The following is a 27,604-nucleotide window of genomic DNA, read 5'->3' as shown; positions in this document are numbered from 1 at the left end:
TGTAGTTGTCAAATTTAAGTAAATTGTTTTCAGAATATGATTTGCAGCATATTTTGGCTACACATTTTAATTTTTTGTTGTTCAGTTGCTTTGTAGGTCTATATGATGAAATGTGTAATCATTCATACCAATCTGTCTGCTCTTAGGAGATATTTCACATTAAAAATCCAATGGTTTCTATGGTATTTTAGTATCATTTATAGAGTTGTCTCCCTTTATTTTGATTCTACAGTATATTCTATATAATTTATATCTCTTATGAACAGGGGTTCTATGAAAATTCACATTATTTTCTGTTTACTGAAGCATTTTAAACAAAATATCAAAAATAAAAAATATGTAGGCTTTCTAAGCATGTATCACATTTTGCATGATTCTTAGCTGCAGTGCTTCTTAAGAACACTTGTATGAATTAGGCAAATTTGGAAAAATCTGAAACATGCACACCAAAAAGCCATCATGGTGACTACACAATATCACCCAAGGTAGTTTTTTCTATTTGAAAAATTTTCATTGGAATGTTAAAAAATGTGGTTTTTGACAGAGTTAGCTGCCTTTGAAAGTGCATTTAAATGAAATGATAAAATATTTTTTTCTAAAATGATATGGCAAATCCTGTCTTATTCCTTGATTCTGACAGTACAAGTAGTCAAATTACACTTTTCATACCATGTTTAATCGTCTGCCTTGTTCTAACAGAGACCGACACTTGAATATTTTCCAGGCTGATATAGATGATCTGCCAGTATCTATACCAGACTTGACACCATTCCGACTCTATAGCTTCATCGTAGAAGCATGTACTGAAGGAGGGTGTACTAACAGTAGTCAATCCAATACTATTAGGACTAGACCAGATTGTAAGTTACTTATAATAAAAAGATTTAATCTTCTCCAACACTTTTAAATGTGATTCTGTCCGAATATTTACTTATACAATACTTTATTTATGGTGTAACATCATATAAAACAGTTTAGAATATTTTCAGGCTTAAGGAATGTTATTTTATATGCACTATTATTTTGTACTTATGAAAAAGTTTAGCCTTACTTTGATATGATGGGAATATTTATAAAGGATACAAATCAAATTTTTAAGTTCCAATTCTAAAAACACCAGGATGATAGTGTATGATATAAAAATTAGGGATTTTTTTTTATAAATAGTTGATCATAGGTGAATTCAGTTTTGGTCAAATAATTTCAACTTAGTTCTTACTTCAGAAAATCTATTAAAACTCTATGTTATCACAATTTATTAGCCTTAAATATACTGTTTTATCTAAATATTTTTTTTCAGTACCTGAGGGATTATCTCCCCCTAAATTATCAGCTCTGACTTCAACCTCCATTATGATCACATGGTCCAAACCTCAACATGAGAATGGATTAATTAATGAATACATCATTGAACGCCAGGCTTCTGAGACACAATCTGATCCTTTAGTTATCACACAGATCCTACCATCAATGAATCTTGCTTTTGTTGATGAATCAACAGAGTTAACTCCCTTTACAACATATAACTATAGAATATTAGCCAGAAATGATGCTGGAGCATTAGCCAGTGAATGGGCTACTGTAACAACAATGTCAGCAAGTAGGTTTTTTGTGATGTTTCATATAAAATATATTTTAAAAGGACATTGTAACCAACTTATTTTCGTTAGCGATTTATTTTCACTAATTTAATATGCAAGAAAAATTCGTGAAAATAAATCTCTGTAAAAAAGTCCCTATATAATGGAATTTGTGTTTGACAGGGAGGGAACTAAATAATGTCTGAAAACACTTAAATAAGTATCTATGAAATTAAATTGGTTACCAATAATTTAGAAGTTAGAAATTTATGAATTATTGCTGATTTTATTAATGCAAATTTGTTATTCAAGATATAACTAAATGTAGTTATTAATTTTTGCCATATGGTGGAACATTCTTAGTTACTAAATGGTAAACAAAATTAGATTTTTCATTCTAACATGTGTATTTATAACCAAAAGGCATCTTCTGCAATTATGAGAGGTTTAAGTTTGTTTTACAAGTATTACATTGTCTTTACATTGTGTTTAAAATACATGGTTTTTTTTAATTTTCTCTTTTCTTGCAACTGCATTTAGCTCTATAATTATTATTTCAAAATGTTTTAAAATGTTTCAGAACCAACAGAGTTATTACCCCCAGCAGTTCAGGTCACTGGGCCTACATCTCTAGAGGTAACATGGCAGCCACCTGGAAAGGCCAATGGTATTTTGGAATATTATGTCATCCGTCTTCCAGAACCCATGATAGAGATCAGAAACACTAGTGTCATGTCTATGGAGTTTGATGAACTGCTTCCATTTACACTGTACTACATTACTGTTACTGCTTGTACAGGTAAATATTATTATAGATACTTACATTTCATCATATTTAAAGAAAAAACTTTTTATTTAGAGTTATTGGAAGAAAATGTTAAAAGTCTATTGTAAGTTTTTTTTTCATGGTTGTATTAAGGAGATAGACCAAGGGTAAGGGACATAACTTTTGAAATCAGTGATATGTTTGTATAATATTTAGTTTCACCAAAGCCTATCAAGCTTTCATTTGAAACATAATGAAAGCAGTCTAAGTTACTTTGATGCTTATATGAGATTGATGTAAAATACTGAATACAAACATTCAAATGATTTGTGTCCTTACCTAAGGTCTACCTCCTTAAATTGCTTGACGAGGTACTATCATCTTCAGCATCATGAAAGCACAAGAATACATTTTAGAAGAAATAAATTTCTATTTTTACACATTTTAGATGCATAATTGATTTTTTTACATTGTTTTTAGTCTTAGTTAGCCTTTATTTAGTTTTGTGTGATTTTTTGCCAGTGGTATCTGTCTGCATTTTTACCTAGTATTTATATTTACACTCAAGTCATGGTTAATGTGCTAACCCCATTTTCCCTTTATTCATTATTCAAAGAGCTATTGATTGCTGGTATATGACATTTAGATGTATTTCTTGATTGACAGATGCTGGTTGTACAGAGAGTACTGTTGTTACTGTACGGACTGACCCCACGGTTCCTGAGGGACAGGACCCTCCCCTACCTATAGAGGTCTCTCAGACCATTATATCTGTAGCATGGACTGGACCTTACAGGAATAATGGACCTAATATTAGATATGAATTGTCTAGAATGAAGTTGAAGCAACCTTTAGAGGGTATACTTAAATTTACTTAAACTGATATGAAGTCATTTTAATACATGGTGATTGTTGGAAAAATGGGTACATCAAGTACTTGAATATTAAAGAAGATGTTACACAGGCACAATATTTTTTACTTGATTTTTACATAATTTTCACCTGAATTAAGCAAATAAATTTAAGTACAGACTTTATGTGAAATTCATGTGCATTACACCTTCACATGAAAATCACATAAATGTGTTATATTCATGCTCAATTTGCATGAATTTTATGTGAACATTTTGCTTGTGTATATTTGGAATAGTTAACTTTTATAGGTTTGATTTTAATTTAAGCTACTTTCAGTAGTTGGACATCATTTTTGAAAACTTGTGAAAATGTCACTCTTATATTCTTCTTTGATATTACTGAGAGTTAAAAACTTTTTTTTTTAAATAAAAAAAAAAAATTAAAAAATTAAAAACTTGCAAAATAAATGTTTGTGATTTTCAGCTTCAGCTACCAATTTCCACATTTGGCAGAGTGTGTACTTAGGAACTAAGACCTTGTATGAAGATTCAGGGATGCCTTTGTTCACAACATTTGTGTACAGGGTAACAGTCTATAATGATGTTGGACAGTTGACCAGTAATATCTCAAGGGAGGTAACTACCTATGGAGGATTCCCAAGGAAGGCTGCTGAGGTCACTTTGGTCCCTATCAACCACACAACACTCAAAGTAATGTGGACTACACCAGGTAATATGCAAAGTTTTAAAATATGTGAAAACATACTTATTAAGACTTTTTAATTGCTGAAACTATTTTCATAATTGTGAGTTTAATTTTGATTTAGAATCTAATTTCAATACATATGTTGTTTACCTCTCAAATACATAAATAAAGTTTTAATGTCAGAAATATTGTTGTGAATAAATCAGATTTTGTGGAATTAAGTTGTTAAGTGGCACCCATGCAAAGTGTGATATATGGTTGGAAAGCCTACATATTTTTTTTTTTTGATATTTTGTTTAAAATGTTATACTAAACAGAAATTGTTTTATATATATATATATATACCCTATCTATAAGAGATTTTAGTTATAAAGAATGTATTGTAGAATTCAAAATTAAGGGAGATAACTCTGTAAATGACCCTAAAGGTTTCACTAACTACTTCCGGGTCAAATGGCCAGCCCCCTATGTAGTACCAAAAACACACTGAACCCCTAGACATATGCATTGTAAGTGCATTATTTGTGTGTATTATGATTAAAAGTAGTCAAAATAAAGCTGAGAATGTGTACTTTAAAATCATATATGTCATTAACTACAAAAGGGTATGAATATTGTTTACATGTGTGAGTAATTTGCCTCCATGCTGTCAGTTAGCTGAAAAGGTCAAAATGTGGATTTTCAGTATTACTTATTCAAGTAAATTTTGTGAAGAATTTCTACGATCATCATACCATTAGTATAATGATTTTGGAAGCCTTACTTTCCAAGCTTCGCAACGGTATGCAACTTTAAGATGTCATTTGTCCTGGGAATTCACAGTGAGACTTTGAAAATTACTTTTTTAACATGTAAAGTAATGGAAACGTTAGAAGTGGTTAGTGAGACCAAACTACAATGGAATCTCTTGAATTTTTATTGTGGATTATCTCCTAAAAGCAGAAAAATTGGAATGAATAATTATGTATTTCATCATATAGACCTATAAAGCAACTTTATAACAAAAATAAAAATGTGTAGCCTTTTTGTGATGTATTACATATTACAGAATTTGCATGATTCTTACAAAGACTACTACTTATAGTTATTAATTAAAAGTGATTAGGATATAGTTTCATTTATCAAATTGAATACTGTTAAAAAATAACCTTGAAAGACCTCTAATCTTAAAAATATTCATGCTATTTGATTGGTCAATAAATAAGTTGAGTTGTATTTTTCAGATGTGATTGATTTACAAGGATCAGTTACAGAATACAAGGTATCAGCCTATAGTACTGAGGGTAATGTCACTAAACAGCTGGCGTCTGATGAAGATAGTACCCTCCTGACTGGTCTTACTCCTGTTACTACATACACAGTGTATGTGACCATCACTATACATGGTGGAGCTAGTATTATCAGTGAACCAAAGAAGGCTACTACCTTGGATGGAGGTTAGTTCTGTAGAAAGTTTTAAGCACTTGTATTTTTAAGATTGCACAGCCAGTGTTTGCCACATCATTTTGATTTTTTTAACTTTGAGTGGGGAACAATATTAGAATTACCTTGTCCGTCCGTTGCATTTATCTGGGCTCCTGATGAATGGATTAATTGTGGCTATTTATAGATGGGGCATATGTTACAAGTGATTTTTGGTGCTGTTCAAAATCAACTTCCCGTTTCATGGGAATATGCCATCTTTCACTTTATAGAATGATCAAGAATATTTTGTCACAAAAATCTCTGCTACCAATGGACGGTTTGGTTTCAATGTCATATTTTACATAGATGGGGCATATGTTGTAAGTGATTATGGTTACTGTATGATATCAATTTCCTATTCAAGCTGAGATATCTCTAGCATGACATCTCCTGCAACTACATGTTATTGTTGTAATAACTTGATATTTGTCAAACGTCTTCATTTTTCAAGGGATATTTAGTGATCATAGTGTACCTGTCCATCTTTTCCTCCATACGCCTGTTTGTCTACAACTTTTTTGTTGCAAATGTACACTGCAATTATTCATCACTTAAGTAGTAGTCTTTGTAAGAATCATGCAAAATCTGTAAAATGTGATATACCTCAAAAAAGGCTACATATTTTTATTTTTGATATTAAGTTAATTTATGGGTCTATATTATGAAATGTGTAAATATGTATTCGAATCTGTCTGCTCTTAGGAGATAATCAACATTGAAAATCTTATAGAGTATATTGTATTCGAGTGTCATTTACAGAGTTATCTCCCTTAATTTTGAAATCTATAGTGCATGCTATATAATTTTTATCTCCTAAGAGCACTGGGTATATGAATAACCGACTGTTAATTTCTGTTTACTATGGCAATTCAAACAAAATATCAAAAATAAAAATATGTAGGCTTTTTACCCATGAATCACATTTTGCATGATTCGTAGCTGGAGTGCTACTTAATATTTTGATGCAAGCTTGTTATAGGTATGCCAAATTGAAGGATTTTATTGCAGACTGAAGCAACATCAACTTTCTATTTTACGACTTTATCTTTTGACCATAAAGCAACTGAGTTGGGGAGAGCAGGTGTATTTTCTTCAGTAAGCTTATGAGCTTTGCTCTCAGTTTTTCAATTTTAAAAACATTTTAACCATATTTTGAAGAACAGCATTACTTATATGTACAAAAAAACTTATTCAAGCTTTCACCAGAATGTATATTGCTTATGATTTTATATGTAATATATACCTTTTTCAGCCCCAGAAGGAATAGCGGTTCCTGTGATAACAGTTCTGAGTGAAACATCTCTTCGAGTATCCTGGTTAGCCCCACAACAACCCAATGGTGAAATCACAGGGTACTACATACATCTGATCAATGAAAGGATACCCACAGGAATGACACAGCCAGGATCCTTCATCATCAATACTTTACTGCCATATACTGTATACAGTATCAAGGTGAGAAGATAAAATTTATTGGTCAATTAATTTACTTCTTCATTGTGATTCAAGAATCTTCTTGACTTTCTTGACTTTAGTTGAACAAATATTAAAAAAGATAAATTTACCACATAGCCTTAACTTATGATTATGATTCTTTCAAACAAAGATTTTTGGATATGTAGGAAAACACTGCCTGCCTGTCGATTTGTAGGGATATTTTCTAGGGGCAACTCATCCTAAACTATTCAGCTGATTTAAATGAAAATTTATAGGTTTGATGGAAATGGTATGTAGATGTGGATGATAGTTTTTTATCTGCTCTTCACTAGATTAAATGACTTAAAGTTTTGTGTTTTTCTTTTTATTAAGAATTGAATGTTTTATTTTTGTTGTTTCATTGGCATGTAAAATGTTGACCATGGCATGTTTTCAATGAAGCATGCTCATGTCCAAAATGTGTGATGGTCAAGGTTTTTACACACCATTGAAGCATCATAAATGAACCATTAATTTCCTATAATTACATTTGGTATGTTTCTCTAATTTTGTTTCTTATTTGTTTTATTTTTTCAGATTGAAGTCTGTACTATTTTTGATTGCACTGAGAGTGAGCCTGTTATGGTAACAACAGCTGAAGCCCTTCCGCAGGGGGTAGATCAACCTTCCCTGGCTTCAGTCTCTCCAACTGAAGTGGATATAAACTGGAAACCCCCTCAGAATGGAAATGGAATAATCCTACAGTATGATTTGATTCGTCAAACACTGAAGCCATGCTCTGAAATGTAAGTGAAATCATACAAGAAACTGAAGTAGTAAAAATAAGTTATGATATGTCATTTTTAACATATTCAAAAATCATGTTAAGAATTGTTTAGATTCATGTTTATTTTCAAAGTTTTAGACTAATATTATTTGCCTATGAGGGACAGAGCTATTCATATTTATGATAGGTGTAATCCTTTATGTTGATTCTGACCGTTGTTGGGATAGCCGGGGATGTTCGATAGGTAACGGGTGATGTTTCTACCAATGGGAATATGCTAGACTTCCTGTTTGTCTGCATTAAAACAAGCACTTCCTAACTTCGTATATCATTTCTGGAATTTCTCCCTTCTGACAGAACAATGATTAGACATTCATGTTTCAGAGCATCTACCTATATAGCATGTTGCTGATGCTCCATTACTATCAATGCTATATTTTTTTTGTAGACCACCAGTAACAATGAGTCCTGAAATAACAAAGTGTACCTATGTCCAGTGCAGTATATTTGAGAATATTTGTGGAACTAGTTGTTATTCAGGAGCTAAGGTTTGTGTTTTTTTTATGGCTAGCTTTCTCTCATTTGAAAAATTATAATTCAGATACCAAATTATCTTTAATTCTTTTAAGTGCTTTGCATCCACAAATTTCTACTATTTTTTACTTCATCTTGCTAAGTGATAGGGATTCTGAAAGAATAATAAAATTGATTACAAAAAGCAAGACATATTTTCATACAAGTTATACCCCTCTTATTGCAACTATCTTGACCCCAATAGATGGATTAATTTCAAATGTGTTACTTAGCATAATATTAATGGTACATAATTTTAATTGCTGTTGGATATCAACTTCCTGTTTTGATGGGATTGCTGTACAATTGGGGGTATGTTTTACATGTCAACACATGCAACTTCATGTTGTCTCTGCCTTTATAACCTCCCTTTTCCCTGACATGACAATTTATCTGTAAATGTTTAGGTTTGCTGTGATGGTGTTCTCCATGACAACTATAAGAATCATGGTTGCTGTGGTAACAAGTACTTACCTAAACCCTCGTCTGATTCTGTGTGTTGTGCTGGCATGTTCTACGAAAAGGAAGAAAACTATCAGTGCTGCAAGGGGAGGTAAGTTATGGTTGGAAATAATGCACTAACCTCTTTATTGTAGAGTTAGGAATCTCATGATAAATAAATTTCACTTCAATTCAGCAAAAAAAATTGTGATATGTTTATGTCAAGTGAATTTCACATAAAACTGACATTAATTTCATGTGAAGTTCGCATAAATTTCACATGAAGCTCAATTTTCACACAAAGCTCAATTCTCAGGAATTTCATGCGAACAATATATGCCTGTGTAATATGTCTTTTTTCTTTGTACATTTATTGTCTATTCAAGCTTCTTATAATTTTTTTTTGATTCATGAAAATTAAAAAAATAATTTTGCATTGTCCTGTTTCAGTTATTATTTGTGTTATTTCAGATACATTAAGGTATTACCAGGTGAAATATGCTGTCCAGACCTATATGAAGACAGAGTATTAGTAGGCCATGGTGACAGATGTTGTGGTTCTGTACCATACTCATCAAATGGATCTCAAGTGTGTTGTAAGGGTAAGTAGGCCATGATGATTGATGTTGTGGTTCTGTGCCGTAACAGGACTCATTTCTCTTTGACCTATGAAAAAACAATAAAATATTTCAAAATGAAGTGTTTTATAGAAGTATTAATTGGAATTATGACTTCTACAGGAAACTTTTAAAACAGATTTCATTTTGTATTAATCTTCATTACATTTTCTACAGGGAAATTGTATGATGGATTTGAGCAGCAGTGTTGTGGAGGTGATCTGATAGAGGACAGTAAGATATGTTGTGGTGATGATATAGATGGCTCAGCCTACACCCTCCTGCCATATCATAGTTGTTGTGATAGACAGTATGTCAACACTGATGCTACACTCTGTTGTACTAGTGATACTGGCCATCAAAGGGTGAGAAATTGAAAATATTTACATGTGAATCTACTTTCATTTATACTACTACAGTGAAATCTGTCTAAACCAAACCTTGAAAAAAAAACACCTGTTTAAATCAACACTTTTAGAAGATCCTCTTTATGTATGTTTAAATATATTTTAACCTGAATAATCAAAATGAAGGGTTTCGCATGTTAAAACCTTGTAAGCACAAATTCACAAGGGATCATGGTGAAACTAAGTAGGAAGGTTTTGCATCATATGTAGATGTGTACGAAGGATTTAAATGTCAAAACTCCTCCTAAACTGCTCATGGGAATGTGATAAAAATTTCATAGGAAGTTTGGTCTTGAAGGAATGTAATTATTATCTTATGACTCCAAAGCGAGATAAAAAAAAAATGAAACCTTGTAATTGCAACTCCTCCTAATAGGTAGATGTATATAAGGGAATAAAATTGTTGTATGAAGAATGTAAAGGGAGGCAACTTAACTTAAAGATCATTTCATTGTCGAACCCAGGAGAGGTATGATGGTATTCTTTTTGTGAGCTTTTTATAACAGTAATAATAAATTATATAGATTAATCTTGATTTAAAAGTCTTGTATTGTTTCATGAATATTCATTTACTGTATCTTTTCCAGGTTCATATGTATGCAAATAAAACAAGTAAAGATAAATCTAATGAGAGGTGTTGTGGAATGGAGAAGATATCAAAAACCTTGAGTTGCTGTAACAATAAAGGTTTTAATCCACTGACCCATGTCTGTGCAGATATATCTGATGATATTGTTGGTGAGTTAAATTTATAAAATAGAAGATTCCCATCCCATACAATAGGTAATGAATTAAAGACAAGGAAAAAAAATTCCCATTTTACAGTATTAGATTCATCTTATCTGTCATTCCATCCTGCTCAAGATAATTATCTTGGCTCTAAATGGATGAAAATTTTGCAACTTCGTGCCTCTGAATTAGAGCTGTAGTGGGTATTTTCTTGATATTTTGTGATAATTAATAGTCTTTTATCTCAACCTCCTAATATATCAATGTGAATAAAATGATTTACTTTGCACCTTAAGATGGGTTACAAGTATTTTATAAGATCTCTTTATTCTTTTGATATTTGTAAGCCACTGTTATAACAAAATGTTATGTTTTTTGTAGGTTGTGGAGAAGCAACAGTTTGTCCTCTCTCCAATTCAGACAGTGCATTCTGTGACAGATGTGATTATGATAAGAAATCTAAAAGATGTGGCTCTGTTGCTGGTTACTATGGTGACAATGTATTACCTCCCCTTCCTGACCCAACAGATAATTGTGTGGTAAATGAAGATGTCTTGTATACTGGAATGGAATTCACCTTTAAAGGTTGGTTCTTCATTAATTGTGTTTTAAAATGCATAAAACATGATTACTTGCTGATTTAAAAAAAAAATATTTTCTATTTTTTTGAAAGAAGTATGCTGTCTTCTGCCAGACAGAGTTCTAACAGCTGAAAAAAGTAATATGTATATGTATATAACTCGTTTATTTTTATGACTTTTATATTGTATGTAGTACAATATTTATGTTTTCTCTGAGCTTAAGTTTAAAATGCATCTGATTTAATATGCTTTTTTCGTATAATTAAGATTTATGTAAAGTTATCATTACGTTATTTAATATATAATCCTAGAAATTATATTTCTTTCATTATTTTTTTAAAAGACTCAGGTCTGCAACCATTTTCCATGTATCAGTATGCAGTGAGTGTTGTCAATAGCGCAGGGGAGACAACCAGCCCAAAAACATTTATCCGTACCCAGGAGGCACCACCAGAGCAGGTGCAACCACCCATAATCAACACAGCATCAACACAACTGTATGTCATAGAATTGTCATGGAGTCTACCCCTGAAGCCAAATGGTAATTGCATGTTAAATCAGAAAATTCAGTTAACAATTAGCAAGAAAAAATAATGGATATAATTTTTTATTAATACATCATATTACTCACTATACTGGTATGAAACTATGCCTAATGGAAATGTTTATTTGAAGAAGCGTTTTGGTTGTGAAAAAGGGTATCCTTGCTGCATTTCAGCAACGTCATATGAAGTCTTGATTTACAACCAGATTAAAGTTAGTATGACATTCTTTGATTACATTGAATGCAATAGTTAATGTATTCTGTAATGCAATTATACCCATTTCATACACTAAGTAAAGATCTAATTATTCTAAATTTCTGGTGCATTGTATTTATTACTGTAAACCAGGAAATTTTTTGTGTCATCTTTTTTTCACGGTTTCTGCTATAAATCTGCTTTCACACAGTTTTTTAAATTCACAATCATTCATCAAATAATACTGTATTGTTCTTCAAAGAAAATATTTGTGACAATTTAATTTTTGTTATTGTATTTACCATTAGTTCTGTAAATGGATAAACTTAGCATTTGATAATTTTTTTGGCAGATTAAATTAAGTGAACATATTCACTGTCTTAAATTTCATGGTTTTATGAAATAGTGTTTATGATAAATGTGGGAACAATTTTTCACTAATATGTCCCCTGCCAAACTAGCAAAAATTATTACAACAATTTAAACAGGTGATATCATAAGATTTATCCTGTGGAGAGATGATGTAGAATTATACAGAGGTATGGCCCAGCAGTATACAGATGATGGTGCTATTTTACCATACCAGTCTTATACCTACATGCTTACTGCTTGTACAGCTGCAGGGTGTACTGATAGCACCAAGGTATGTAAAACTTCCCTTTTGTAACCCTGATGGATCTTTTTGCTTTCCATTAGCCGTAACTCCATACTCATAAAAAAATCATTAGTTGATGAAAGTGGCAAGGGGGCATGCCTTTTAATACCCTGCCACTAGAAGTGGTGGGGTATTATGTGATACCATCTGAAAAGTTGCATGTCTGTCTGTCCATCCCCTGATGGTTTCCAGATGATAACTTGAGAACGAATCTATGAATTTTTTCTGAAACTTTGTACTGTTGTTTAGTACCAAAAAATATCTAGGTGAAGTTCAATGTTCACCTCCAGTTAGACCATTTTTAATAACTTGACATCCCCTTTTTTTGCCATTATGTGGCTGGGTATCACTTGATGTTCCATTAATGCCCAATGTTTTTGTAATTTTTAAAGCCTCCCCATATGTTTACGACTTTGTCCTTTCTAATCTGAACAGAAGATTCGGTTGATAACGCCAACACATGAAATCAATAATTATGAGATCTTGTCAGCTATTGCAGAATTTAAGATGTTCCTGAGATATATATAACTAAGAAATTACAGTGGTACATTAATGTATTTATGTTTTTTATTATGATATGACATTTTCATCTATCTATTTTGGTGATTTTCTAGGTTGTCACAGCAACAGCAGAGAGTAAACCAGAAGGAGTTGCTGCCCCTGTTGTACAAGATTTCACTTCCACAATGGCCAGGGTCAAATGGTCTCCACCTACCAAACCAAATGGTATTATACAGGGCTATATCTTATTCATCTCAGCTGGAGATTACCAAGATCATTACCCTATGTATATATTACAGAAAACTTTGAATAGTAAGTGTTACATTCACAATATGACAAAAAATATTATATTTTACATTTCTTTTAAAATGTATTTTTAAATATATGTAAACAATCTAGCTTTTTATGGAGAAACTTAACTAACTATTTCAGACTTGATTTCTGTAGTTGTTTCATGATCTCCCTAAATTTGATCAAAATTATTAATTATTAAAGTACATTCAAATTGTAAGTTTTTTAAACTCCCCACTCAACCAATGGATGGTATATTTGAATAACCTAGTTCATCCATATGTCATTCCATCTGTCCATTATTTTTTCACCTCAGTTATCTCTGCTCACAAGTTAGGTGTGTGTCTTTATATAGATGGTTCATACGTTATAGGCAATATTGGTTGCTGTCAGATATCAACTTCCTGTGGGACATTGCCATTTTTCACTTTATGAAATGAGAATTTATTTTTGTCGTTTCTTTATATTTAGTTTGATATGATGTACATGCCATCTTTCATATTATCTAAACTTTTTTTACTTACCATAATTTTAGATTTGACACCCTATACAGCGTATACATTTGTTGTACAAGTATGTACCCATGGTGGATGTACAAACAGCTCAGAGACAACAGTCAGAACCTTGGCTGATTTACCTGTTGGTTTGTATCTTAATGTGATAGTTCTGTCAAATCTGTACTAATTACTCTCTTCATGAAATCACCATCAACTGTAAACAATTACTTTTCAATTTTCACAATAAAGGTTTGTGTATATTTCAATTCTGACAAGTAGCGCCCTGCAGTCATTTCAAATTCATTTTATTACACTAGCCATATTCTTGTGAGCAATCATATGACAAAACAGGTTTGATTATGTACATGTACCTGTAATCATTGACATTATTATATTCAGAAGAAGATACAACTATCTTAAGTAAATTGTAAATGTGTACTATGGTACAATTTTTTGTGGTTTTCATTGGTTGGGCAAACCCTAACAAAACTAGAAAAAAACACAGTTGAAATCTCCATCAATTAACAAAAACACCATAAATATAATGGTGGTAATTAACTTCATTATTCATCTTACAGTTAATTCATTGCATATCATTCAATTGTTTTGCCAAATAAATTTTTTATTTCTGGATCTACATATATCAATTTTTATTGAGTTAATGAGTTACTTGTACATGTATATATTTCAGGTGTAGACCCACCAAGAGCATTAATTCTAACAGCCAGTTCTGTATTGCTGTTCTGGAAACCTCCCACCCATCCTAATGGTGAAATACTGTTCTACTCTGTCATGAGGCTCTGGTCTCAAGGACTCAACTACTTCTACCTTGGCATGAAGCTAGAAATGGTGGAGAACAATCTGAAACAGGGTGAAACCTACAAGTATTTTCTGATCACAGGGACTAATGCTGGAAACACTAGTAGTACACCACTCAGTCTAACCATGCCTCAACTCTCCCTACCTTATATTCCAGAACCTAAGAACCTTACAGTGCTCAGTCCATTTGCTATATTTGTAGAATGGGATATGGTTGACTTTACAGGAGGGACTATTGACCAGTATGGAGTAGTATTAAATGCAGGGAGAGTATCAGAGATTGATCAAGGTGTTGGACATGTTCTGTCAACTACTATAGATGGGTTAAAACCTTATATGGAATATGAAGTAAGGGTTAAAGGTTGTGTGAAGGGATTCTCCAACAGGTGTGGTCTAGGAGCTGCTGCTGTGATCAGAATGGATGAATATTTACCTGATGGAATGGAAGCGCCCACTGTTGTGCCAGAAGGTCCCCGTGCGATCAGTGTCAGTTGGAAACCTCCTATAAATCCTAATGGTCTCATCACTTATTATGATGTATTTTATAGAGAACTAGGGACAACGACTGCTCTACTTATAAACAGAGTGCTTAACACTGTTTTCACTACTCAGCATGTAGGAAATGACTTGAAGCCTTACACACAATATGAATATAAAGTGGTAGCAAGCAATTCCCAGGGCGATGTGTCAAGTCCATGGTCTGTTGCTAGGACATTTGAAGCTAAGCCAGAAAAGCTATTACCACCCTTTGTCAACACTAGTGGTCCATTCGGTTTCCAGGTCACTTGGCAACCACCTCAGTTACCTAATGGGGTTATTACTAAGTACAAAATTACATATAGGAAAATTTTACCAGACCCTTCATATGTATCTGTAAAACAGCATGTTGCTGTTCAGCCTCATGTTCTTAGTACCAGTGTTAGCGGCCTTGATCCATTTTCAAGCTATGAGGTACAGTTGATAGTATACAACAAAAAGGGAAATGTATCTGCAACTCCATTTATTGTTCAAACCCAACAATCATCACCTTCAGGGCTTCCATACTTTTCTGTGGAGAAAATCAATACTGGAACATCTCTGATTTTCAAATGGAATCCACCAACCTTACCGAATGGAATAATAACAGAATATAAAATTCATGAGAAGGGCTCAACAGTGCCATTATACCAGGGACTGAACAGAGAGTTTGAGTTCCGACGTTTACAACCATTCACAGAGTATTTCGTTAGACTAGAAGCCTGCACTACTAAAGGGTGTTCTATAGGGAAATTTCAAAGTGTTATGACAGCTGAAATTCTACCTTCCAACCAACCAAGTCCGGTGGCAGGGTATTCCAATTCTACATCAGCAGTAATTACATGGTCAAAACCCATCAGTCCAAATGGTCAAATAACGACGTATGAAGTATTGAGACAACATAAAATTGGCTTGAAAAGAAGCTTCTCTGATCCCATTGTGATATATAAGACTATGGATACCAATTTAGAGAATTATGAGTATCAAGACTCTGGACTTCAACCATTTACAGAGTACCTGTATGCAATAAAAGCCAGTAACTCCAAAGGATCAACACAAAGTACTTGGCAGAGTGTGTTTACAACTCAAGCTGCTCCAGAGGGTATACTACCCCCTACAGTAACTCACCTACCTAATGATATTCACAGTCTATATGTACAGTGGACTACACCTGAAAAACCAAATGGAATAATCCAAAGTTACAACCTACAGAGGAATGGTACTGTCCCATTGAGCTTTACCTCAACTGACCCAATGGAGTATACAGACTATAACCTTGTAGCATTCACATGGTATAGCTACAAAATAACTGTGTGTACACAGGGAGGTTGTACTGTTAGTAATCCTGCATTGATACAAACCCAGGAGTCAGCTCCAGTGCAAGTCAACCCTCCAATTGTTACTATTTTAAGTTCAACTGCACTAAATATATCTTGGACTATTCCTGCAGTTTCAAATGGAATTATTGTAGAGTATCATTTATATATGGATGACACTGAAATTTACAATGGTGCTATGCTGTCATATGTGAAAATTGGTCTCATCCCTTACAAGGAATATGATTTTAACATAGAAGCTTGCACAAGTGGAGGTTGTACAATGAGTGGAAAAGTGAAAGGTCGCCCAGATGATGATGTTCCCATGGAGATGCCATTGCCCATACTTAATGTTTTAAGTTCAAGGTCAGTTGAAATAATATGGAAGCCACCTGTTTATCCTAATGGTATTGTCAACTCATATGATGTCAGAAGGAATGGGAAACTGATTTACACTGATATACTGACTCTGTCTGGTACCTTGAAGACTAATTATATTGACTATGACCTTAATCCAGGAACAACATATGAGTATGTGGTTTTAGCTAGAAATAATAAAGGAAGTGTTGAGAGTTTACCAGTAACTGCCAAAACATATTCAGCTTCACCTAGTGGCCTTGACCCACCAAATGTGATAGCCTTGACCTCGACATCTGTACAAGCTTCATGGCAACCACCAGCCTTTCCGAATGGGCCTATAGTTAACTATACATTATTTCAGTCCAGCCAAATAGTATACTCAGGAGGGCATACTACATTTACTCATGTTATAACAGGATTACATTTTTGGACAGATTACACTTTTAGGGTCCAAGCTTGTACTGACAGGGGATGTGAGTTGAGTACAGTTGCTAGCGTGAAGACTTTAGAATCAAAGCCAGAGGAGCAAGGCCCTCCATCTGTTCTAGCATTGGCTAATGATGAAGGAGCACATTTAGGAGTCCAGCTGGCTTGGACTGGTCCTCTTCTGCCCAATGGAGATATACTGTATTTTGAACTTTACAGAAGGATGGTGACTAATGAAGACATAGGTAAGTAACAAATCAAAGTTTTAATAGGGGATAGTAATGTTAGGGTTATAGTTACTTTATTATTGCCCCTGCCTCAATGCTGAGACAAAGAAATGTGATGCTTCTGTCCGTCTAGCTGAACATTGTAAGCACTTTTGCACCTACATTGCTTTATAAAGTTTCATGAGATCTCTAGGTTGCCACAACCAATATCTCAATAATGGCAAATTTTATTTGGAATTTTGGAATTTGGACTACATGTTTGTTGGGAATTAGCTGTTTTGCAAACTATGAAAGAACTGGTAGATAAATCTTTATATAGAGAACACTTAACTGACATTCTTTCATTTAAAAAAAACCCAGAAAATTGGGGGATTGAACTTTTTTTCTTGTAATATTAAAAGAAAATAAAAGAGGTTTTATACAATTAATATTTGTAATTTTACCATACATTTTTTTATTTCAAAAATTCTTTTAAAATAATTTAAACATGCTGTTTACACTGTTAATTGAAAATATATGTCTGTATGACTCAGTAAGATGACAGAAAGGAATGCTCAGTGTAACAGGTATGATCTACCTTTAAAAAAAAATCTTGCTAATTTTTTTTCATATGACAATGCAAGAGCTCTCATGCCTTCATATCTTAATAAATTTTCATAGAATGTAACAGGGTACATTGGAATTTTGTTTTTTATTTTGTGAGATTTGTTTTCAATTACCAGTTTGTTTTGACAAATGTAAATAAAATTACATTGTAACTCTAATTTTTGCTACATATTTGCATGGTTTGGGAATTGTGAAATAGAAAGCTTGCCAAATTTAAGGCCAGATATTATACATATAATTTCCATTCCATTACATCTGAAGATGCAAAAATTACCCCTATTAACGAAATTTAACACCTGCGAAAATAACCTGTTATACAGTATTTGGGAAAAGAATCATTTATGATAATTTTACTTTTCAGGAACATCTTACAGTGGACTGACTCTAACTTACAATGGTACCAAACTTGGGTATATAGACACTGACAGTAGACTGAAACCTTATTCAGAGTACCAGTATATGGTAATATCAGGAAACAGAGCTGGGAAGGTAGAGAGTGTCTGGCAGGCTGTACTAACCAAAGAGGCACCTCCTGAGTTTTTACTTCCTCCGACAGTTGAGGTATGTTACACGGTTAAGAGGTTGTCCATGTAAAAATCAGGCAGATTCTGTGATATGGGTGGCACAGGGTAAATTTTATCCCACTCAATGTTTTTGTTCAAATGTAATGGATATGTATAGTTTGTTTTAAATCCACAATGGATGGCTCAGAAAATGATTTTAAAGTTCCCTAACAAAGCAACCAAATTTTGCTCAGGTCTCACTAACCACTTCTAACGTTTCCATTACTTTACATGTTAAAAAAGTAATTTTCAAAGTCTCACTGTGAATTCCCAGGACAAAAGACATCTTAAAGTTGCATACCGTTGCGAAGTTTGGAAAATAAGGCTTCCAAAATCATTATGCTAATGGTACTATGATTGTAGAAATTCTTCACGAAATTTACTTGAATAAATAATACTGAAAATCCACATTTTTACCTGTTCTGCTAACTGACAGCATGGAGGCAAATTACTCACACATGTAAACAATATTCATACACTTTTGTAGTTAATTACATAAATGATTTTAAAGTACACATTCTCAGCTTCATTTTGACTACTTTTAATCATAATACACACAAATAATGCACTTACAATGCGTATGTCTAGGTTCAGTGTGTTTTTGGTACTACATAGGGGGGGTGGCCATTTACCCGGAAGTGGTTAGTGAGACCTCAAATTAAAGAGTTATCTCCCTTTCTGCAATGAATTTCAATGTAATTTATCATTGCAGTTAATCAAAAACCAACATTCAGTTTTGGGAATGGATACATTTGTGATATAAAATGGATGAAATTTTTTTGAAAACAAAATTTGTGATGTGCCATTTACTGCTTGGTTTTTCACATGGACTCCCTCTTAATTGTTATTGTTTGATAATGAATTTTACAAATTAGCAGGGCATTATTGCCTGTAAATAGTGTTAAGACCATTTGATATTGGAGGGGGGAAGGACTTGGAAAATTTTTTTCAGGTCAAAATATATATTTTCATGTTAATGCTTAAGATATTTATTTTCCACTTTCATCCAATCAAATTAGTAATTTTATATATTGAAAAGCATAATGTTCTGATCTTAGTGATTATTTGTTTTCCTGCAATTTTCAAGATCAAAGTATTTATTTTAAAAAAAAATTCTGAGTCAAAATATTAATTTTGGAATTCTTCTAGCGCAACCCGTCTCAAAATCTAATGGTTGACCGCTAAAATAAAAGTAAAAATATCAATTAGCTTAAAAAAGTTAAAATGAAGCAACAAGTTTTGGGTTTCAATACATGTACTTGAATCTACTTTTGTTTATAGTATATAACACCGACTACAGTAACAATTGAATTGACAGAACCAGTAGTGACCAATGGAATCATTAGGAAATACAGTGTTTATGTCAACAATACAATGGTATGATTGCAATTACATGTTTGTATTTCTTTTTATAATGGTGTGAAAGACATTTGCAAAAATATAGATTTGAGAGATTACAGAAATCAAATATTGATTTCAAAGTTAGCATTTTAAATGCATAAATAATTATTATAGATATTAAAAAATGGTATATGGTATATGGTTTCATTAAATTCATTGGTTGTTTCTTTGAAGGAATCACTATTATAAACTGCCAAGCAATCTTTTTGATTACTTTTTTTTGGTATGGATTGGCTATAATGAAAGTCTTACCAAGGGAAGTAATACATTGTTTTGGTTTTTTTTTTTTTCAAGCTGAAAAAAGAATCAGTGATGAATTTAATATGTTTATTATCATACATAGCAAAAGTACAATTTTGTTTATTTATAAAAATAGGTAAGCAGCAGTATAGGCCTTCAACATACCATAGGACAGACTGTAGGACTGAAACCTAACACTATATACAGTTTGAAGGCTGAAGCTTGTACTGGTGGAGGATGTACTGTGAGTGAAGCTTTGATTGTACAGACAAAGAGTACACTACCTACAGGCATGGCACCTATCACAGTTGACAGTACAACAGATAACACTGTCCATCTATCCTGGACTTATCCCACTAATCCTAATGGAAATATCAGAAGGTCAGTAGTTACATTGAAACTTGTCTAAACTGAACCCTGGGTAAACAGGTAGCCTGTGTAAACCAGACATATTCTGAAGTCACTTCTTATTACTTTCAATACTTATAACCCCTTCCCTCAATGAGTGGGTGGTATGTTAGAATCACTTTGTCTGTCCATCATTCCGTCTGTCCAAATTTTCATCGCAATTATCTTGGCTCCCAATGGATGGTTTGATTTCAAATTTGGTGTGTGGCTTCATATATAAGGGGCATATGTTATAAGTTTCTGTTCGAGTATGGGTATGCATAGCTTGACAATTCATGCAACTTCATGTTGAACCTGTGTAAACTGAACACCTTAACTGATCAAATTTCTCAGTCTAAAAGAGGTTCAGTTTCTCTGATATTTTCTGCCACTAAATCTGTTAGCCCATCTCAGCACAATTCCATCCATTTATTACTATGTCTGTATTTCTAGTTTTTTTTTTGCGAAGAATAAGTTCAGTTATTGACTTGGTTATTTCAGATTTATTGTGTATCAGAGAACTACTTGCCCACCTTTGCCACAACCTCTCTACCAGCAGCCATGTAGTGTTGGTAATACCAGTATGATATTTGATGGGATTGGAATAGGGAAAGTAGCAAGTAGTCTTTCTCCATACACAGCATATGAATTCAAAGTTGATGTTGAGAATTCAGCTGGAATGGCAGAGGGCATAGCCTGGGTCAGAGCTGAAACTAAATCATCAGGTTAGAGTTTATAATATTTTCATATCAAGATATTTCTTTGGTTCATGACATAATTTTAAGCTAATAGTCCAGTGCATTGAATTATCACATTTATGTGTTTTTTCTTCTTCAAACATTTCAAGTTTGATTGAACAGAAAACTTAGTGCTGTTACATTCTATTTACAATATTATTTAGTTGAAAAGAAAAGATGTGGGAACTTAAAAAAAATTATCTTAGCACATACACTCAGGTGCCAAAAGTTTGTCAACTTTCACATGTACGCTAGTCCGGCCACGCCCCCTTTTAATTTTTCCGATACCGATAGTGACAATGTCAATGCATGTCAACTTTGTAATTGTTGGTTTAAAAATAGTAAAATAAGTAACGTTTACGGTGACTGGGTCAAAAATGACGTCATTTTCTTTGTTACGTCATTATTCGCGTGTTTGTAAACATGGGGAAGAGAGGTAAAGATCTTGATGTTCAAACCAAAGAAACCATTCTATCTATGGTTAGGAGTGAACTTAAGTCGTCTAAAGTGGCAGAAATCTTGGAGATACATAAGTCTACAGTTTCCAAAGTTTTGAAGAGGTATAGAGAACGTGGAAACAACGAAAACGCACCAAGGAAAGGACATCCCAAACTTTTGACAGTTCGCGGAGAAAACGCATTGACAAGAATTGTAAAGAAAGGCCGCCGGAAAACTTTGAACGACATAACAGCGGAACTTAATAGTGATACACCTGTGAAACTGTCTCGTAGAACAGTTCAACGTGAATTGAAGAGGCTTGGGTATAATAAGAGGACAGTAGCGAAAAAACTTGGAGTACGCGAGGTTAACAGGAAGAAACGCCTACAATTCTGTCGTGGAAAACTACATTGGACAGCTAACCGTAACTGGAAGAGAGTTATTTTCAGTGATGAGATGACTATTGTTATAAAACCGGATGGTAAAGTGAAGGTATGGAGAAAACAAAACGAAAAATGGCGTGGTTATTGTCTTGGATATCTGAATCAGGGCCCGACTCGTAGTCTGAAGCTTATGGTTTGGGGTACTATTACTTACTTCGGACGAGGACTGCTTGCATTCGTTGACGGAAATATGAATTCGGAGAAATATATCAAGACTTTAAATGACTTTTAAGGCCTGTTATCATTAAACACTTTCCGAATAATGACTTTCAGTTTATGGATGATAACTGTCCCGTGCACAGGTCCCGAGAAACCGAAGCTTGGAAGCAGCGAAATGGAATTCAACCGTTTTTCTGGCCACCACAGAGCCCGGACTTAAATCCGATTGAGAATGTTTGGCTGGTCTTGAAAAATCACATAAAAAGAAACATTTTTCACATTAAAGACACGGAGGACCTAAAACGCGAACTTCGGACGGCCTGGAATAAGATCAGTGTAACATACCTGCAGAGCCTATACGGAACATTGCCGAAACGTTGCCGACAAGTGTTAATGTCTAAAGGATTTATTACAAAATATTGAAGTTTTATGTCATAAATAAAGGTATGATTTTTAATTTTTATTGTGACGTTTGTTGTTTACAATAACGCCATCTTGAAAAAAAGTTGACAAACTTTTGGCACCTGAGTGTAGTTATAACTTGCTTCCACTGCATTTCAAATTTTGTTTGAATAATATTGTACATACTATATAGACAATAAGAGTGTACTGACTTGACAAAACCAATACATGTATAAAGATAAGGCTTAGAACCAAGGGAACATGTGTGACTTTTTCAACAGTTCAAGCTAATTTGCTGTATCAAAGTTTTTGTCAAGTCAGTGCACAATTATTGGCTTTGAATTTGAACAACATTTCAAAAGAAAAAAAACTTTACAAGCCAGGAAAACCTTTTTTTTATTATTCGAAGTAAGCAACATCCTAGCAAGTTTAAATAATGCAATGGTTATGATGTCACAACAAAAAGTTTACCCTAAATCATTTGAAAATTTATGGTAAATGCAGTTTGATGCTTAAATACGATGGGTGTAGTATAAATACACTAAAATTAATACCGTACTGATGAATATTGCTGAAGAGTTTTATGTATTATGATGAAGAAAATATTTTGTCTTATTTATAGCTCCTCAATATGTTAACTACCCAAGATTCAACAGAACATCAACAGACCTGGTTATAAACTGGTCACGGAGCTTTACTCTCAATGGTAGGCTCATAGAGTACATTCTGCTTGGTGGGGATAGAGAAGTGTTCCGTGGATTTAGTACACAGTACATATATAAAGATCTACCATTAGATAAAGGTAAGAAAGGCTTGATGAGTTAGACGTAGATATAGAATAACAGTTACCTATGAATTTGACGCCAATAATATCATGTGGACATCGCAACAAGTGTCTTGAGATATTCCACTTAAGAATTAGCCTTGATAAAAATTTTGTTAATTGAAAAATAACATAAATTTTCCATCTGCATATTTTGTTTATTATACGAAAATTTATGTTATTTTTCAATAGACAAAATTTTCATCATGGCCAATTCTTATAAATTAATTTTAAAACATATTTTTATCTTTAAACATGAGAAAAGTAGCTCTGAATTTAACTGAATAGGGGTGTGTCAATATTTTTTTATCTATTGAGATGTAACAAAATTATTTTAACCAATCAGATTACAGTATTTATCTCAAATTAATTTATATAATATTATCATTATCAAAATCAAAAAATAACTATTGTTCTGTTTATCGGGAATCAAATTTTGACATTTTATTCATTTTAAAATCATTATTGGGACTACTAAATCTAGTAAATGTAGAGTAACTACACACTGTTGGCACATGATGTCATTTTCAGTAAAAGCGCTAAAGAAGATCATGACCGCATTGCAGCACATTCACTCCCAATATATTTATGGAATTACATTTTAAAACTTGTTACATAATTCTGAAAATACATTTGATTTTCTTGATTAATTTTACCGGTAAATAATTTTTTTACAGCTACTGATTTTTTTATAACAACAGTGACTGACTTTGGTAGGGTATCATCACCATTAATTACATATACACCTGATACAACAGGTAAGCTATAATTTAATAAGAGGCAGGTGTAGCCTGTAAGAGGACGTAGTTGAATATATTGATATTTTTTAAAATGATAATTCCTTGAACAGTTTTATGTCAACAATGATTTATTTTTCTGACTATCATTAAAGATACAAGACTAAAAAAAATCCTTGCTTTGTTTTACTCTTTTTATTGCAAGTTGACTTCCTGTCAGACTGGCTCTCAGTACCTCTAAAGTCAAAGGTTAAATTCGCATTGATTACCATTATGAGGACCTCGTTCTCTATTACAGTGCAATTTAACCTGTCTTAATTGACCTTACACATGAAAGCAAAATTATAGTCACAAATGACAGTAGGTCTTTATACATAGGTCATTAGTGCATACAAAACACTACATAGTGATATTAGAATCTTAGTTTTTTAGGTCAGATTATTGCTGAATACAGGCGGTTGGTAAGCCAGGTTTGACTGTATTTCTCTTACTGACTACTAGAGATGGTAGTGGTGCATTAATTGGAGTGCACTAGTGGAAATACATGTACACACACACACACACATGTAGTTAATGACCCTTAGAACCAATAAGTTTTTTCTGGTCATATTCATCTCATGAAGTGTCTAATTAATGATTGCATGTAACATTTCCAAAACATATGATAAAAAATAAGTATTCCAGCAGTGGCAAAACTCTAACTTTGTTTTCCAGGGACTACAATAGCTCAGAAATTGGTACATACAGAGGAAGTGACATTCTACTCAGAAGTATGGTTCATCGTACTTGTATCACTGATTGGGGCATTGATATTGTTCACACTACTTGCATGCTGTTGTAGAAAGGCTGGAGCTACCAGACCATACATAAGAGAAAGATCACCACTGGAACTGTCTAAAAATCTTCAGATGTATAGCAATAGTGATGGATATAGCTCAGAAACAGTAAGATTTGATATACCAGTATACATTATACATGTATATATAGTAAAACCTCTATAAACTGAACCTGGATTAATAAGTTACTTGTTATCCAGTCATCTTCCTGAGTCCCTTCATATCATTTTCAAGGTGTTTTGAACCTGTGTAAACTGAACACCTGCCTTATCAAAACAAATCTTTCAGAACAAAATGGGTTTGGTTTAGACAGGTTTGTCTGTAATAGATCAATTTAAGTAGGAGATAACATGCTATTTTTTGTGGTTTAACGACATTTGCTACTTTCAATATAAGCAAAAATGTGTGAACAAAGCACCAATCTAATTCTTTCCAAAATCTGTGATTATGATCATTCTTTACAAATCATAAAACTTTACTATGAACAATGTGTACTGTACATTGTTTTTATGAAAGATTGGTACTATGAAATGTCTCATTTTTGGCCAGGTCCCACTCGTGCAAATCGGCTTATGGAATTGTGAATGTTGGGCAGGCAGGGAAAATATTTTTTTAACATTTTTCTCAGCCTCTATAAAACACAGCCACAAGATATTTTGTACTTTATTATGGAATCCCATATTGTGAGGTGTGAATTCAGGTCTGTGGCACTTCTTCCTCTTTACAGACTTGGTGTATTTTTCAACCTACATCAACTTGGCCATTTCTGTCATTGACCCATTTTTTGTAGTCAAATCAAACATCAACTTTGTACTGGTGGTATTAAAAATTTCAACTAGCTTTATGAAGTTTTCAGCATTTAAATTTATGTTCTCAAAACAAATAAATACCTCACTTTGGAGAAGAAAACAAAATAATTGAATCATTGTGCTCTTACAAGGTTTTGAATTGATTTATGAATACATGCATGTTTATTTTCTACCAGGCCTCTTCAGGATCAGCTGCATTCCACACAAAAACTAGCAATAGTCTTTATAGTAAAGATGGAATTATCAATTCAAGTTATGAAAGTGGTTACCATGAGGATCAATCAAGTAGGAGTAGATCTTATCAGGGGAACCAGTCAACTAAGGGGAGATTATCTGATTTGTTTAATGATGATGATGACAAAGCATACTGGCAAGAATATCCTGGGAATGGACTGGTAAGTTTTCAGCTCACCTGGACCTAAGGTAAAATGAGCTTTTACCACAAATTCCAGTTTATTATCCATAATTTTTAATGTTGACCTCAACTTCAAAAAAATGATGACAGGTTAACAACCAAACATTAGATCAATATATGATAATGATCTATAGAAGAATTCTATACCAATGGTCCAAATTTGGTTCAGTTTGATTAATTAAGATTGCCACCTGAGACAATCAAAGCTTCTGATCGGCCACGATGGTACAAACAATTCATTTTTTTTTGCGGGTCACCAAGTGGCCACATGCTCTAAGTTGCCTTTAATTTGAAGTTGAAACACATTTTAATTTAACCAAGGTATAGCGAACTTAGCAGGGCTGCTTTAATATAAAAATAAATGACTACCCTATAAACAACAAAATCCTCACATATGGTCATTATTGACAATAACAAAATTCATTTAAATGTCAGTGAGAATTTTTTTTACTGAACTTCAAGTTGATACTTAAAAACTTTAGTATTTTTTTAATGCGCCACTTGAACAATCTCATTTCTCTTTTCAGTTTCTATTTGATGATGATTCAGATGACAGTGATTTACCAGGCTATAACGGAGACACAATATTGTAATATATACTTGCTTAACTAGACATAATGATGAAGTGCTGTGATATTTTTTAATTACTACTGACTTATGTAATTACTTGATATTATTTATTTTGATGCAACAATTTTTTTAATAAAAATATTTCTAAATATGATCAAGACTGATGATTATTTCATTTTTACAGCACATGCAATCATAAAGCTCATGGATAGAGTTGGTCTTTCTTTGATTAAATAACTTTTTTGGTAGTTGATTGTACATTTGATAAGATTAAAGCTTTCTATATTAAGCTATCAAATTGTCTGAAGCCCTTTCTTTTGTTCAGTCAACTTGCTGAAGAAGTTCATTAGATGATGGTCATCTATAAATCTATGGAAGACCGACTCTTTTTTGTATGTTTATGACTTATCAGTCTCCTCCAGTTTTTGGTTTGCACTCCATCCGTCAGTCCTGCAAATCAGTTTTCTGTGAGTTTTTTTCCTCATGCTTGCAGATATACATTTGATGTTTGGTACATTGATTAACAATGATATGTAACAGATCAGGTTCATGTTCAGTTCTGGTGCAATGATTTGTTGCTTACTTATGGCCCTTGAAGTTCATGCAAAAACTAAGTTTTCTTAAGTTTTGTCATCATACTTGCAGATACACATTTGATATTGTGTAAATTTCTATTCCATGAAAACTTTCAGGTCAAGTTCGAATGTTGTTCCAGTCAATTGATTTTTGATGGGTTATGGTTCTTGGTTTGAAAATAAATGCAGACTCA

General features: G+C 33.0%; 2 protein-coding genes across 3 annotated transcripts in view; both read left to right on the top strand.

Annotated features, from left to right (window-relative positions):
• Positions 1–19,017, top strand: part of LOC148626044 (cholesterol 24-hydroxylase-like) — an 80,774-nt gene extending 61,757 nt beyond the window's left edge. Inside the window, exon 14 of one of the 2 annotated variants that reach the window (XR_015919976.1) lies at positions 18,633–19,017. The gene's annotated coding sequence lies outside the window, so the exon portion shown is untranslated. The remainder of the gene's footprint in view (positions 1–18,632) is intronic. The other variant, XR_015919975.1, reaches the window with a different exon arrangement.
• Positions 1–26,989, top strand: part of LOC148626043 (usherin-like) — a 43,911-nt gene extending 16,922 nt beyond the window's left edge. Inside the window, exons 17-44 of the mRNA XM_088569651.1 lie at positions 725–860; positions 1,301–1,600; positions 2,161–2,379; positions 3,013–3,204; positions 3,685–3,930; positions 5,130–5,342; positions 6,623–6,825; positions 7,384–7,592; positions 8,022–8,121; positions 8,554–8,699; positions 9,059–9,189; positions 9,382–9,569; positions 10,199–10,349; positions 10,722–10,925; positions 11,265–11,462; positions 12,150–12,304; positions 12,931–13,129; positions 13,644–13,751; positions 14,297–17,287; positions 18,237–18,436; positions 19,720–19,815; positions 20,216–20,460; positions 20,968–21,191; positions 23,268–23,447; positions 24,146–24,226; positions 24,920–25,149; positions 26,027–26,245; positions 26,793–26,989. Of these exons, the coding sequence (XP_088425777.1) occupies positions 725–860; positions 1,301–1,600; positions 2,161–2,379; positions 3,013–3,204; positions 3,685–3,930; positions 5,130–5,342; positions 6,623–6,825; positions 7,384–7,592; positions 8,022–8,121; positions 8,554–8,699; positions 9,059–9,189; positions 9,382–9,569; positions 10,199–10,349; positions 10,722–10,925; positions 11,265–11,462; positions 12,150–12,304; positions 12,931–13,129; positions 13,644–13,751; positions 14,297–17,287; positions 18,237–18,436; positions 19,720–19,815; positions 20,216–20,460; positions 20,968–21,191; positions 23,268–23,447; positions 24,146–24,226; positions 24,920–25,149; positions 26,027–26,245; positions 26,793–26,858 (7,830 nt within the window). The 3' untranslated portion in view covers positions 26,859–26,989. The remainder of the gene's footprint in view (positions 1–724; positions 861–1,300; positions 1,601–2,160; positions 2,380–3,012; positions 3,205–3,684; positions 3,931–5,129; positions 5,343–6,622; positions 6,826–7,383; positions 7,593–8,021; positions 8,122–8,553; positions 8,700–9,058; positions 9,190–9,381; positions 9,570–10,198; positions 10,350–10,721; positions 10,926–11,264; positions 11,463–12,149; positions 12,305–12,930; positions 13,130–13,643; positions 13,752–14,296; positions 17,288–18,236; positions 18,437–19,719; positions 19,816–20,215; positions 20,461–20,967; positions 21,192–23,267; positions 23,448–24,145; positions 24,227–24,919; positions 25,150–26,026; positions 26,246–26,792) is intronic.
• Positions 26,990–27,604: the final 615 nt, after the last annotated feature.

The sequence above is a fragment of the Perna viridis genome, chromosome 2 (genome assembly GCF_037379345.1).
Source record: "Perna viridis isolate PV_CMFRI_1.1 ecotype Kerala chromosome 2, ASM3737934v1, whole genome shotgun sequence".
In the NCBI taxonomy this organism is placed as follows: domain Eukaryota; kingdom Metazoa; phylum Mollusca; class Bivalvia; order Mytilida; family Mytilidae; genus Perna; species Perna viridis.
This window is presented reverse-complemented; position numbering and strand designations above follow the sequence as displayed.